We start from the raw sequence: 15,893 nt of genomic DNA, 5'->3' as shown, positions 1-15,893 counted from the left end.
GGGAATCCACCTGACATCCGAGTGAAGCGGATTAAATGCGTTCTGAAATAACGCGCTCTTGATAATTGTCAATAAAATAAAACGTCATATACAAACCACATCAAATAAAGTTTTATAAATGGAGAATATCTCGTGTCTCGAGGACCCATGTGATAGGTGCCTATGCCGTATTGTACTGCACTGTAAACAAAGCTACAATAAATTACAGACAGACATACAGTTAACAGCACTACTGTCACATTTATGGTTGAATTTAAAGCAGTGTTAACTCTAAAATACTGTCTTAAAGGGATAGTTAACTTAAAACATTTAATTCAGTCATAGTTTACATAACAGAACAGACCATCCAAACATTTATGAGTTTCTTTATTGTGTGATACACAAGTTATTTTAAAGAGTGTTGATAACCACAGTGTCTGGTCCCCACTCCATTGTATTTTTTGCTAGTCAGGGAAAAACAACAATTTTTTTCTCAATTTTTTTTGTGTGTGTTTTACTCAGAAAGAAATCATGAAGGTTAGACACAATATGAGGTTGAGTAAATGATAACAGAATGTCATTTGTGGGTTAACCATCTCCCACTATTTAACAGTAATATCACTTTTAACAGTGTTTGTGCAGACATGCTAAACTTTGGAGAATACAGTATTTAACATTAATAATGTTATTAATCACCATGTAAGGCATATTTAGTTAAACATGATTTTATTCACATTTATAATTATTTTTAAAGCAGATTATGGCAGGATGGGGAAAAAAGTGAGTGCAATGTGCAGCATGTTACCTTGAAAGTTACCAAGAGGTGTGTGTGCGTGCATGTGCGCGTGCATGTGTTAAATTATATGTTAAAAACCTGTGTTCTGTCCTTTCGGCCGATGCTAGTGTACTCAAAAAAAAATTCCAAGGTTGGCAGGTCTGCACATGTACTCTCGGAACACCAAAGATTTATTGTGCCTTTTAAAAAAGTTTTGTGAAATGTCCCCTTTAAGTAGTTAATTATTTTTAAATAATGTATATTGTAATCATAGATTTGGATAGATTTATTATCTTTTATTAAGTCCTCTGTGTTGTCACTCAATCTTAGTACCTCGTTATTCAATAAAATGTTTTTAATTCCTAAGTAACTATGTGTTTCAATTCACCTCTGGAAATGTTTATTTTTCTCTGTGTTTTCCCAGGCGTGATCTCACTGTCGCGTGCTCTACATGGAAAGGCAAACTCAGTCATCACTATGTTGATCTCAGCACAAGATGGTGGTGGTCTTACCGCTCCAGCCAATGCCAGGGTCAACATCAGCATTGTGGCAGGACTGGTCGCACCTCCTGTATTCGAGCAAGCTCAGTACTTCTTTGTGGTCTCTGAGGATGCCCTGCGTGGAACACAAGTTGGCATTGTGCGGGCCAGCACTAAGAACGGTGGGTGATGCTGAGGTTTTGTGTCCCCCCTCCTTTGGCCACTACATCCCCATTTGACCTGTTTAAACACACAAACTAGACTGCAGCGCCTACCCACATATATCAGTCACACCAACGTGTGCTGAAAGACGGCATCTGGCTATTTTCTTCACAGTGCACCACTTGTACAAATAGGCACAGAACCACTTTACACACCTCATTTACAATATAAATTAATCATAGATTCTGTTATGGGATACATAGATCACCCTTGCTTTGGATTGTTCAAGCGCCCGGTCCTGTTCAGAAATAGCTCAGATTTGTATCAGCTGTGAATTGATGTGTCTCTGGCCATTTGCCTTTTTGTTCTCAGGTGTCTCGAAGGATATCTCCTACACTATAAGCTCGGGTGACTCGACTGGCTATTTCACAGTGGATCCTGAGACGGGTGCTTTGAGAACAAGCTTGCCTCTGGATCACGAGGCCCAACCGAGCTTAAATCTGGAGGTTCAGGCGCACTGCGGTAACCCACCAGCCTTTGGCCAGACTCGGGTACGCATTACAGTGGTGGACATCAACGACAACGCCCCCTTCTTTTTGCCCTCTTCATCCGAGTCATTGATTCTACCTGAAAACACCAGGATGGGTACAGTGGTGTACAAAGTGCTAGCCGAAGACCGTGACTCTGGATCAAATGGTCTGTTGAGTTTTGACCTGTTCACCAGCAGTGCCCAGAGAACCTTCAGCATTGATCGCAACAGCGGATATATCCGTCTAATTAGGAGTTTGTCATACGACACCATGCCTCGCTACGACCTGCAGGTCATTGCCAAAGACAGTGGAGCTCCTCAGCTGAGCTCTACGTTCACGCTGGTCGTCCACGTACAGGCCGAGAACAACCAAGGACCTGTGTTCGATAGCTTAACGTATAGAGTAGAGCTAAAGGAAAGCACACCGCTTAACACTCGTTTCCTGCAAGTGCGAGCTGTAAACAGAGATGGCAGCGTTATCAGCGGAGTGCCGTCTACATCTTCTGCTCCGCTAGCGTACCACTTGCATCCAGATGGCGACGCTGCAGGGTTTGGCATTGTGTCTGATAGCGGCTGGCTGTTTGTGAAAAGCTCCTTAGACAGAGAAGCCAAAGAAATGTACCTTCTCACAGTGCTGGCTTCATCAGGCTTCGGGCAAATGAAGAAGACGGGTAGCGCCACTGTACGTGTGTCCGTAATGGATGAAAATGACAACTCACCGCGGTTTACCCAGGACAGGGCGTTCTTGGCAGTGCATGAAAACCTGCCGGCAGGGACTGGTTTCGGTAGGGTGTCTGCCAGCGACAGAGACGCTGGTCTTAACGGTCGACTGAGCTACCGCCTGGTCCATCTGGATCGCCACTTTCAGATCAACTCTTACACAGGTGAGCTTTGCATACTTTTTATGTACATTTTGTGATCTTCAGGTTGTGGAAGATGAATTTCATTTTGTTTTTTATTGTCCTTTATATTGTCATTTAAGGAATTCTCTGTTTGAATCAGCTCAGTTAAAAATCCTGATGTATTTTGGAAATGTGAAGGGGAAATGTTATGTTGGCTGTTTGAAAATTATGTCTTTCTTTGGCAAAATTCATAGAAAAGGTCTGGTATCGGCGGCAAACTATTTTGTATCCCATATGAAAAGCCAATTTTGTTTGTATGTGTAGTTTATTTATTTTTAGTGGTTTAATTGTGTTGTGAAGCGTTTTGTGTTATGTTATGGGCATCTGGAGATAATTGTGAAATTATTACTGTAGTGTCTAATAAGCCCATACGGGCTGGGCACCATATGGTGTTTGACACTTAAATAAATATATTAATCTATCAATTAAAAAATACTGCATGGCAGACAGTCCGACTAAGGCATGAAAAGGTTAACCATCATGACTTTTGCCCATGTGACGAATATTAAGACTGAAAATTGGTACTGAAAGGGCTTGACATGGACATTTAGTACACCCCACATCGGAATACCTGATAGATGGCCTATTAAATATCAGGCTAAATAGATAGATAGATTAATTGCATAAAACTCATACAGTTCTAAGAAAATCCTATGGATTATGCACAATAACAGAAACATGTTTTTTGTCATTCTCACTTTTGGTCTTGAAAAAATTATGTTTTTAAAAATTACAACTTGTTGACCATCTAGATCCTTCCTCAGTATCAGGGTTCCCACAGGTCATGGATTTTTTGGAATATCATGCAGGGTTCCCACAGGTCCTTGACATCCATGAAAGTTTGTGAATATTGAGGGGAATTTTCAAGGGCCTGGGAAGTTTTTGAAAATATACATACATAGATACAGGTCATTGAAAGTGCTTGAATCTATTTTATGCAAGAAGTTTTCTGGTAAAAAAATCCATATTTTTCCCTGTGTAGTGTAGGATAATATCATTAAATTCTTGACTTTTTAAGCACACATGCTAAACTGTTCGCTTAAAATGCTTATATCTTCTGTATGCGAATGTTGATTCATACCAAAATGCTTTTTTGCGTTGTGTTTGACACATGAAAACGTCTCGGGTTGCGTATGTAACTGTTGTTCCCTGCATCTCCCTTGCAATACTTCCTGCGTCCCTGTAACGCCGTCTTGGGCAATATTTCAGATAGCGATATACTTCCTGGCTCCCGCGTTACCCTGTCTTTGACGTTAAGCTCCTAGAAAGGGAACAGTAACAATGTATCTTAAAATGTAACATGATGTAACCTCACTTGAAATGTGTCCTCCATTTAGTCCTTGAATTTGAGGGTATTGGACCTCGAAAGTCCTTTAAAGGCCTTCGAATTTGTAGTAAACTAAGGTGTGGGAACCCTGTCATGGAATTTTGAAACATCTATTCCAGACATTCAAAGTCAGGGAATATCAGGGATTTTGTTTGTCGCTTTAAATTCTTGTTTCATGTCATTTGCCATTTCCGGTTCCAAGCCTCCACTGATTTCAAGTGAGACTAGAATCTAAACAGCCATTTATTGGCATTGTTTATTCAGTTCACGCATTTAACTTATTCCCCGCCAGCCTTTTTTTTGAAAAGTTGCCGCCAACATTTTTTGTTTTGATTTTCACAAAAGTTTTACAAAATGCTTTCCGAGAAAAGTTTCTTCTAAAAATATATAAACATACAAATATATCAAATGAAAGAACAGAACCTCTTCTTTCAAACAAACAATTAACAAACAAAATGGGAAAAAAAAAATTCATCCTATCTATATTTTTCTTCAAAAATACAAAATTTTAGCAAAAAGCTGAAATAATTGCATTTTTGTGAAGGAATTTTTTTAGAGATCAGATTCAGAACGATTATCAAAACATTCACAGAATATAAAATGAATAAAAAAAATTTTATAAGTTGGGTAAGTGGGTAATCATCAGATTTTTTTCACGTTTTTTTCATGCAACTCGTCAATGGCGGGGAAAGAGTTAAGCAAAAAAATTTGTAAACTCATAGTATACACTACATTTTCAGGCTCACAGCATCTCAGACAAGTCATAAAAAATCAGCTTTTTAGTCAGTGAAAGCCAGGGAATTTGACATTTCAATTGGGAACCCTGTAGTATAAAGCAGTTCAACAGGATGCATGTATTTGGGACATAACCTGTTAACATCTTTTTCTCTGCATAGTAAAAGTTTCTTTCTTATGTCTCATTCTTTAAAAGGGGAGATAAGTACAAGACTATCCCTTGATCGTGAACTTCAGTCCAGCTACCAACTCATAGTAGTGGCTCAGGATGGTGGAACCCCCCCACGCAGCTCCACCAGCACTGCTTTCATCACAGTCCTGGATGAAAATGATAACGCCCCCTCCTTTATCCACACTCAGACAGGAAGTGAGCTCTTACTGCAGGTATTAGAGCTAATATCAGCCTTTGCATCTCCAGATATATAGATATGCAGATTGTGGTATCAAACTTTCATAAGCGGAAAGATCAAAGGCACAAAATTTGTGATCTGAGATGATGAGAATTTAACGATTTAAGAACCTGGAAATGAAGAGCATTTTTCCCAGATCAAAATTTTCATTCTACAGTGAATCAAAGGAAATGAAGGGAAAACTATGTACGGAGAAAATATGTGCATTTGCTTACTGGGTGATGTTTGTCTTTTCTAAAATCTAAACTAAAACCTTTGCAGGTGTTGGAAGGTCAGTCACCTGGATTTCTGCTCGGTACCATCAATGCCAAAGATCCGGATGAGGGGGAAAATGGAACTATCTTTTACTCCATGTCTGGTAAAAAGATGCACTAATTAATAAATTAAGGACAAAAATGTATATGAACACGCTACTTTTTCATTTGTCTCTCCTGGTTAAAACATACAGTAGTGTGCAACTTAAAGTTGCTGTCCAGCACTTATTTGGGTTTAAAAATATATAAAAAAAAAATTTTTTTAGAAAATACATAACCAGACATTGTTCAAAACTATCTGCTTGCCTTAGCTCGATTCAAAACGGTAAGCTTGTAATAATAATTTTAATCCCAGTGGTACTGGTGGATTTCCGTGGGAAATTTGAGCACATCTTTGCGTCATTACGTCACTTCTGCAAACATAAATAAGGAGACCCGGCTAGTGGGTTATATTGCATGTGAGGATGTTTTCAGATGCCAATCGACTGAATGGTTAACTTCTGTTTTTAACAATGTTTTAATGCGTGTGTTTCCGTTAATGCGTATTAACTGACTGGCATCGCATCACGTGCAAACAACAACACAATGTATGGAATCATATTACAGCACACACTTAAAATATCCTGTAGTGCATCCTTACTATCACTCCTCAATACACTGTGTTCGTCCGCACTGTTTCGTGCCGATGTAAAACCCACGTTAAGTTGATAATTCCGCAATAGCTGCAATTGCAGATTTTAAACACAGATGGCGACAAAGAGGAAAAATGCCGGACTGCATCTTTAAGAATGTCTTTTATTGTGTTTCATTCATGCAGGTCCCCGAGCAGAACGTTTCTCTCTAAACCCTAACACCGGAGAGCTGCGGTCTTCCTCCCCACTGAGCCACTCTGATCGACCCGAGTACTCCTTCACCATTCTGGCTTCCGATCGAGGTTCACCAGCTCGGAGCTCCACCACAGCACTGAGAATACAGGTAAGTCTTGATCGGCCAAGCCAGGCTTTATTCACACTTGTCCTCTAATGTAGTAACCAGATTTTGCTGCTTGCCTGACAACACAACACCAGAAAGAGTAGCGAGATATATCTACAACCAGTCTAAATCATGCAAATCCACTAAATGATAGATGATGGATTGCACATCTGAGCAATAAAACTTCACTTATGGAACGCTGTTATTTCCTCTGGACTGCAAAATGCTCTGTCCTCTTTCCCAGCAAGTTTTCTAACAAATGTATCTTGTGCGTTTATAAGCCATGTCTAAGAAAACTACAAAAATTGTAGTGAATATGGGGTCTTTGGCCACAACAGAAATTGGATTCATCATACATTAAAAATAACACCGTACACCACATGAATCGACTCGTCACCTTTTTATTAAATGCAACATGATGGATTTAATACCATTATATGAAAATTTGCAACTTTAAAATGATTCTCCGAGGCAATGCATCAAGTTTACATGTGGATTAAGCATCATACTAAGGAAATATGGAATCATCTAGCTGGCCTAATCAAGCTTTGCATTCTTGCATTGCAAATTTCCATAGCCAGCTCTTCTCTCCCAGTCCAATTCTTGTAACCTTCCGCAAGCAATGCCGGGAAAGTACTCTCAGCTGGGTAATTTCAAATGCTCTAAAAGATGAATGTCTCAGCTCTGACTTTTTACCCCTTCTGGCCGTTGTTGTCTGCAACATTTTAACTGTGATATTAGGGCGTAAAACATTTAAAGTAGGAGTGAGCGGCATCTCCCAGCTGCGGCGCTGGAAGTGCCAGCTGGACTCCCTGCTATTTCGTGTCAGAGTCTAGGACTCATTATACAGTTCAGTAGCTCTTTGAAGAACAGAAAAGTTCTCGTGAAATACCCCGGTGATCAAATTAATATTTCTCAAATGAGTCGAACGTAGTGGAAACAGACGCAAACGACAGCAACGGTTGTAAATTTCTACATGCAAACGGATGGAAAACACATTTGTGGCGTCTGACTATTTAATATCGTCACATATGTGCCAAAACAAATTAGAAGATCTTAATTGATTTCTGATTAACATGAAACACTGTTTTTTGTCAAGACTTTTACGAAATTCGTATTTAAAAGCCCCAGTGATGGTTTGTTGGCACGGGCCTTGACGTGCCATTTACCTCTTAATGTGGGATTAATTACTTCTTTATCCTGTTATGTTACATTAGCGGATTTGGCCTAAAATCATTCCGTGCCATTACACTAATGATCCTCGTGCATAATGAAGATTTCAACATGGTAAAGTAATGGGTTATTCATGAGCACCTGTGTGTGTACACCACCATTATATTTTCAAACCATTTTTTTTTCAGTAGGCTTAAACTGAAGTATATTGCATAAGTTACAATAATAAGATGATGAAGTACTGAGGATTTGTACATGTTTGCCCTTCATTTGTCTGTAACTCCATCTCTATTTTTTCACCTTGGTGCTCTGACAATCCTGGACAGGGATTAGACTAGTCCTAGACTAAAATAAATGTAAGAGCTTTCCAAACTGAAAACAACTTGCACCGACATATCTTAAAATACACCAGTACCCTTTGTTTTGCCTTAAAATGCACACAAATAATGTTTTAGTAAGGCATGTTTGTTAAAACTAGTTATATTTCATAATTAAACAAAGGCCTAGTCCTGGTTTACAGTAAACTAATCCCTTCTGGGAAACCACCCCTTAGTCTTTCATGATTACAGAAATTTACATTTGGCAGGCATTTTTATTCAAAGCGACTTACAGTACATTCAGGATCAAACCCGTGACCTATGTGTTGCAAACGGAACTGAAAACGTCCCACCTGTTTAAAAAAATCCACCCATGTTTCCATATTAGAAAGTTTGGTGCTTATACTTTGAAGTTCCTTTGAGTAAGGATTTTGTACATGTTTTTAATAATATGCTGCTTTGCAAAATTTGAATGTTCTGACAGTTTCCATTTCTAATTATGTTTACTTTAATCTGGTATTATTTTTTCTGGCAGTCGAAGACCCATCGAATTAACTTTGATTAATGCAAGTTGGTTTGTTGTTCGAGCTTGTTAACGACTCCAAAAAGTTTTGCTTTTCATTCCAAGTGAAAAGGAAACACAAATGTTGGATGCATTAGTTGGGTTTTGTTAGCCGTCAGGACTCGTGAAGTTTCATTACATTATATGAATGATTATATATGTCCTCCACTTTTATAAGAAAATGTCCTGATAATTTACTCACCCCATGTCATCCAAGATGTTTATGTCTTTCTTTCTTCTGTCGACAAGAAATTACGTTTTTTTAAGGAAAACATTCTAGGATTTTTCTTCATATAGTGGACTTCAATTGAGCCTAACGGTCCAAATTGCAGCTTCAAGGGGCTTTAAACAATCCCAACTGAGGCATAATGGTCTTATCTAGCGAAATGATCGTAATTTTCGCAAAAAAAAAAGAAATGTAATAATCAACTTTTCGTTTTGCGCTAGCCTTAGGATGCGCATCCGCCCTTTTATGTATTACATAATCATGCATGACGTATGGTAAACTACCGCTCCAATGTTTACAAGTGTGAAGGAGAGAAATTAATACAACTTGGTTTTGCGATTTTTAGTTTTGACCTGTGAATAGTTTATAAAATAGCTTGAAATTGTTTAACTTAATTTTTAAGTTAAATTAGCATAAATATATATGCTGATTTGACAATAATGCTACAGTGTGTCAGTTAATTGTTTAAATGCTCCGTACATTTGCGTTTCGCATATGTCATGCATAACTTTTGGCGTGATTATGTAATACGTAAGGTTGCGGACGCACATCTTAGGGCTAGTGCAAGACCAAAAGTACAAGTACATGAAAAGTTACATCTTTTTATTTTTTATTTTTTTGGCTAAAAAGTTGATCGGTTCGCTAGATAACATGCGGTTGGGATCGTTTAAAGCTCTTTGAACCTGCATTCAAAATGCAATTTGGAACTTCAAACCATTGGGTTCAATTGAAGTCCACTATATAGAGAAAAATACAGAAATGTCTTCCTCAAATTTTTTTATTTTGACTAAAAGACAAAATTCTTGGATGACATGGGCTGAGTAAATTAAAAGGAATTTTTCTTACGAAAGTGGACTAATCCTTTCAGTTAAATTTTGTTATGTGTATGTCATTAAGCAAAATTCCTATCTAAATAAAACATATGTATCGTTCTTCGCAGGTTCTAAGCTCAAGTAAAGGATCACCCTCTGCAAATTCCCAATCAATAACCTTAAATTCTGTGGAGGGAGCCAAACCCGGCTCTATCGTGGGTTCTGTGCGATCCCCTGATTCTCAAACCCTTCCTGGATCCCGGATCATATATACCGTGGTTGGGAGCACTGACCGTGATGGAACCTTTGTTATAGACCGCGAAACAGGCGATGTTTATCTGGCACGCGAGCTTGACTTTGAAAAGGCACCGCGGTACACCCTTCAAGTTGAGGTGGATGACTTCTCCATGCCGCTTCCTAAAAGTCACTTTGTTACATTGATAATTGACGTCCAAGACAGCAACGATCACGCTCCGCAGTTTCCACAAGACCCCATCACCATAGTCGTCCCTGAGAACATGGAGCCCGGGTCCTCTATCTACACCTTTCACGCCATAGATAAAGACGGTAGCGGACCTAACAGCGAAATACACTACTCGATCCTTCAACAGTGGCCGGACAGCATGGACCTTCTGTTTTTGGATCCCACCACAGGGGTTTTGTCTTTGGGGATGATGTTAGACCATGAGAGAACAGCATCTCTGCTATTGGTGGTTCAAGCGACTGATTCAGCTCCTGATGTGAGTCAGCGGCGGCGTGGGACGGTCACGGCTCGTATCTTTGTCACGGATGTGAACGACAATGAGCCTGTTTTCATCTCACCGTCAGTGGTTAGTGTTATGGAAGATCAACCTGTAGGATTTGTCGTGGTCTATGTCATGGCTGTAGATGCAGACCAGGGTGAGAACGGACGGGTGTCGTACCGTATTCAAAGTGGCAACACGGGAGGAAAGTTCAGCCTTAACCCCGATACAGGTAATTTCTGCATTTCTGTTTGCCTTGCATCTTTCTTCTACTTCCAGGTCACATTCTCAAAAATGCCTTTAGTTCACTAATCCTAAAAACCACCAGCTCAGCATTTATTCATCCAGCCCAAGATGTGCTGCTTGTACCGAGAATTCCTCACACTTTTTCATCATGTGTGTGTGTTTGCATATTTGTTTTTCAGACATAACACAGAAGTGTTAGAGAGTACACAGCGCTCAGCTGGTAGCAATTTACTGTATGTTCTGCCACCGACAGATAGCTCAAATTGTGTTCCAGCATGCTTTGTTGTAGACCTTAATATGTCTCTACCCCACACACAAAACCCATGGGGTTTATTGAAGTATGGAACTAGATCAAACCTATTATTTAGCATGTGTTTCAAAACCTCAGCTTACGCCCTTGTTGATCCAGCGGTACAGATCGTTCCTCATATCGATAACTGCTTACATTAATAATGGATTTTTCCTATACTTATAAAAAGGTGTGACTGCAAGCAGATTATTTACAGATTTCAAAATATGTTTTATTCCAAAAATGTTATGCAGTTTCAACTAGACGTGCAATTGTTAGTAATTATACTGATTCAATTCTCATAAAGCATATTTCATAATGCGGTCCATAGAGAGTTAAGTAAACAGAACATGGAAACTCTGTTCATTTCAAGTTGGAAAAAAACGAAATTTATGGTAGCTTGCGGTTTAGTCAGATGTTCATTCAGTACCCACTGTGATGGATTAAGTGAAAGATTCATTAAAATGGTTCATGAGTTTGTGAGTCAATGAGTGATTCGTTTAAAAAATATGACTTTAAAAGAGTTATTTGTTTGTGAACTAGCCTTGCTGTGTTTGTTTTTCCCGATCGGCAACCTTTTGATCTCTCTGATGAAGCCAATACCGAAGTGACTTACACTGCACTTCATTGATGGGCCACTAGAGGCTGGCTCCAAAAGGGAGTCAATTCCCAGAGACCACCATGTTAAAATGTTCAACTTTAGTGCTAACAGCCTGGTACAAAAAGTGTTTGTGGTCAATATAGCCAATTTTTCCCTTCATGACAACTGTGAAGGAGGTGAATTTTTTGTAACTCATCCGTTTAAATTATATTAAGCCGTAAAGTTCTGCATAATTAAGGGCGTGGCCACTTGAGTGACGGTTAAACAGCCTTTACTGTCACTAGAGTCGAGCTAGGCGGGCGTGCTTTCAGCAACCAGACACCTCAGCTTCACCCACGTCCCGCCTCTTTACCCATTTTCGGATATTCATGTGTGAAGTGCGGTTACGCGCGTCCAAGATGGCGACGGCAGGCACCACCTACTATTGACTTCAAAAACGATCTTCAGAAACCTATGGGTGACATCACGGACACAACGTCCATCTTTGTTTACAGTCTATGGTGGTGACGTGTGGCCAAGATAGTGACGATAAGCTCCGCCAATGGTTGGCTTCAAAAAAGCTATACCTATAGGTGATGTCACGGACACAACGCCCATATACTGTCAATGGCTGTAACCTATTAACATCAGTGCTTAAAGTGACAAACTTAGCAGTTATAAGTCTGAAACTGCTGAATGTAGCATCTATTTACATATACATCTATGGTCCAGGGTTGTGCGAAAGTGTGGAGGCGGGGACTGGTTCACATATTCATATCTATGACCTGAGCTGTGAGATTCAGTAGAGGCGGGGACTAATTTGCATATTCAAAGCTCCGCATAAACTAAATGAGGATTTAGTATTGTGTAGAGTTACATTCAGGCTGTTTTAAAGCTTGAAGAAATTACTGAGACAGGTTAAACTTTTATATGATGCTGTTATGATGCTCAAAGATGAGTTTAAACTGATACAATTCTTGACTACAGGGAGATCATAACCATAATAACCTTAAAGTAACGTTTATCTACCTTACAAAAACCATACTGTCTGTACAAACTACCTCACTTGCTTTAGAAGTGTGAAATAATTCCCTAATGTAAGAATCACTGTTGTTATTTTTAGAACAGAAGAGGAAAAATCTTCCTCTCGGTTTCTCTTTATGCTATCAGAGCATGACGGCTGAGGAGTCAAGTTGTCTGAAAATATTTGAGCTAGTAATTCTAACCAGATTAAGCCCTCGGAGGCACGTTAGCTCAGTGTTATGGAGATAGAAGAGTGGGAATGAGTTGAAACAGAACAAAAACACCCTCTAGTGTCTCGGTTCCCATCGTGCCTGTATAGTCCTGCTTTAAATCATTGCGTCTGATTCTTAAAAGCATTCAATTGAGATTGGATCAATAGAAACGCCACTTGCTTGCGGTGGGCTGACGACAAGGGCGCTGGCACCCCCAAATTTGAGCAGGGCACGGCAGGCAGGGCTGTTGCGTGTCTAGAGCGTTTGTTTATTCTCCCATTCTGTTTTCTGTGGAAAAAACTCATAAACTGCGGGCGGATAGTTGAGCTCGCGTATGGCTCATGCAGATTTAGGTATTGAGTGTTCTGCATGGAAAGCAAACTCTTCTTTATCTGCTACTAGCATGTTATTGGCACGCACCACATGACTTCCGCTCGTTTTTAACGCGGCAGAAAGGCGTCTGCTCGCTCTGTGCTGTGCTGTGTAAATCATATGCAAGATCACAGCGTGCTGGAAATCAATCTTTGTCTTGTGAGCGTGTGAATGAGGCTTTGGTTAAAAGCAAGTGGTTTTGTTTTGGCTTCAGTCTTCAACCTTTTACATCATGGCTTCATTTATTGTGTAACTGTTTAAATGCTGTACAGCAAGCAACTACTCACAAGGAAGATGAGACATGCTTTTTACATTTATCATATAGTGGCATAACAGATTGCTCATTTCCCCTATAGGGTCTTTGTCGATTCTTAGGCCAATTGACCGTGAAGAGCAAGACCTCTATAACCTGACCATAGTGGCAGAAGATCACGGTTCACAGCAGCACTCCAGCACACAGTTACTGTCAATCCAGGTGATTGACGTAAATGATGAAGCTCCGTATTTCGAGGAAAGTGAATATGAAGCTTTTATTGCCGAGAATCAGCCTGCAGGAACCACAGTGCTGGTGGTTTCAGCTTCCGACTTGGACCAAGGTAAACACACACACACACACAGACACACATATAAATGTACATATGTAACTTTTAACATATATTCCCTTTATCATATACAGTACCATATTTAATATAAGTTTTGCAATATCTATGTTTAAAGCTAAAGTTTTTTTACCACATTTGTCACCTTTTGTTTTTGTCCCTGCATCTCAAATGCCACACAAGTTTATGCCCAGAACTTCTCAGATATACGCACATGGCGTCACGTGAGAAAAGCTAATTTCCACCTTGTGAGGTTTGCAGTGGTCACGTCCAGCCCTTTTAACGTGACACGAAGGTCTGTTTACGGCTAAGATTTCCCCAAAAAAACCTAGCCGAGCCGAACCCATCAAAAATAAGAGCGTGTGGTTTTAATTGGTGCCAGCCCAGGGGATGATGAAGGGGGGCCGCAGCATTCTCCTGGTCTTACTCAGGGGCAAATAAAACAGAAGGATCATAAACTTTCTCTCCATGAACAATTAGCGAGGTAAACAGGTGACACTCTGCCAGATAGCTCGCCTTTTGCACGCAATCCGCCATCTAAACACCAGGAGGAGGGACAATTGCGCTTAAACGCCAATATTAACTACAAACAAATAAAAACAGGGTGCGCCAATGTGTTTACCCTTTCCGTGAGAAAAGTAAATTGTACACAGTCGCTTTTTACTCTACAAATGTGATTATTTGTAATGCACGCTAGGATTGCTGTGGGGATGGGGAATTCACAGATTTTTTCTTTTTCCAAAGGGACCAATGGAGATATAACATACGACAGCATTGTGGGAGATGAATTCAGCATTCATCCGGTGACAGGAGTCATAACGACCACCAAAGCTTTGGATAGAGAGGTCCAAGGAGTTTATGCCGTGACAGGTACTCCCACAGATACCTGCTGATTCACAACAGAGATTGTGTTCTCCAGTAATTTTTTAGAAATGTTTTAATGGCTAGGATAACAGTTGATGCCAGTCTTATGTCAAGGCTGAGCACATGTTTGGCAAGTCGATTTATAACTATCTTTCTCATAAACAGTTTATGTCAGAGATGGTGGTTCTCCGCCAAATTTCGCCAAGACCACAGTGCGCGTGACCGTGCTGGATGAGAATGACAATAGGCCGGCCTTTGGCAGGTTGTACTACAGTCTGGAAGTTCCTGAGAACCAGGAGCCTGTGACACTTTTCACCATTAGAGCCACAGATCAAGACTCAGGGGACAATGGGGTGCTGCACTACAAAATCACAGGTGGGACTCATGATACTGTTGTATTAATGTGATTAATTGTGCTATTCCGTAAGAACTGTTAATTTCACATCAGGTAACAACATTGTGTGCTTTCATATCTTGACAGAGGGTGACCGTTTTGGAGATTTCCACTTGGACAAGACATCAGGTGTGCTGTCCACTTCCAGGCCTTTGGACAGAGAGTCCAAAGCAAGATACACCCTCACTGTGGAGGCACAAGATCAGGGCACGCCATCACTCACAAGCACCGTCACTTTGGATATCAATGTGTTAGATCTGAATGACAACAGCCCAGTGTTTCCTAGCAACAGCTACTCTGTGGAAATATCCGAGGACGCCCCAGAAGGTTCTCTGGTTCTGAAGGTATCAGCTTCAGATCAGGATGAGGGTTCCAACAGCCAGCTTGTATACTTCTTGAGCCAGGAGTCCAAAGGTATGTTCATCGTGGACCAACACACAGGTCGGATCAGTACAGCGGCACTCCTCGACAGAGAAAAAGTCTCCTCCTACAGCTTCCGAGTCTATGCCATGGACTCCTCAGCCGCCAACCCCCATAACACCTCTGCTCAGGTGACCGTCCACATCTTGGATGTAAATGACAACGCCCCCTTCTTTATCACAGACCCACTGATCATCAACGTCTCAAGCAGTAGTGTCTCCAACCATAAGGTTCTGGCCACTATGAGAGCCGAAGATAAGGACTTTGGTGCAAACGGTTCAGTGTTTTATCGGTTTGCCAACCCGGTCAAAGGGTTCACTATAAACTCCTTGACAGGAGCCATCCAGGCCACCGAGAAGCTCCATGCACTAACCCAGAGCCAACGGACCCTCATTGTTGAGGCAATGGACCAGGGAAACCCATCCCAGTCGTCTCTGGGAGTTGTGGTTGTGTACATCAGAGAACAGAGTTATCAAGGCGTTCGCTTCTCTCGCAACACCAGGGATGTTAGCCTGCAGGAAAACGCTGCCAAAGGTG

The 15,893-nt window shown here is 40.6% G+C and overlaps 1 protein-coding gene across 1 annotated transcript in view; it reads left to right on the top strand.

Annotated features, from left to right (window-relative positions):
* Positions 1-15,893, top strand: part of dchs1a (dachsous cadherin-related 1a) — a 120,314-nt gene that overhangs the window by 94,654 nt on the left and 9,767 nt on the right. The window contains exons 5-14 of the mRNA XM_065280849.2: positions 1,179-1,415; positions 1,768-2,808; positions 5,085-5,272; positions 5,560-5,656; positions 6,370-6,527; positions 9,743-10,589; positions 13,436-13,675; positions 14,423-14,548; positions 14,708-14,917; positions 15,024-15,890. Of these exons, the coding sequence (XP_065136921.1) occupies positions 1,179-1,415; positions 1,768-2,808; positions 5,085-5,272; positions 5,560-5,656; positions 6,370-6,527; positions 9,743-10,589; positions 13,436-13,675; positions 14,423-14,548; positions 14,708-14,917; positions 15,024-15,890 (4,011 nt within the window). The remainder of the gene's footprint in view (positions 1-1,178; positions 1,416-1,767; positions 2,809-5,084; positions 5,273-5,559; positions 5,657-6,369; positions 6,528-9,742; positions 10,590-13,435; positions 13,676-14,422; positions 14,549-14,707; positions 14,918-15,023; positions 15,891-15,893) is intronic.

This window comes from Paramisgurnus dabryanus, chromosome 8 (genome assembly GCF_030506205.2).
Source record: "Paramisgurnus dabryanus chromosome 8, PD_genome_1.1, whole genome shotgun sequence".
Taxonomy (NCBI): Eukaryota; Metazoa; Chordata; class Actinopteri; order Cypriniformes; family Cobitidae; genus Paramisgurnus; species Paramisgurnus dabryanus.
Note: the sequence above shows the minus strand (reverse complement) of the source record. Positions and strands in the feature narration are given on the sequence as shown.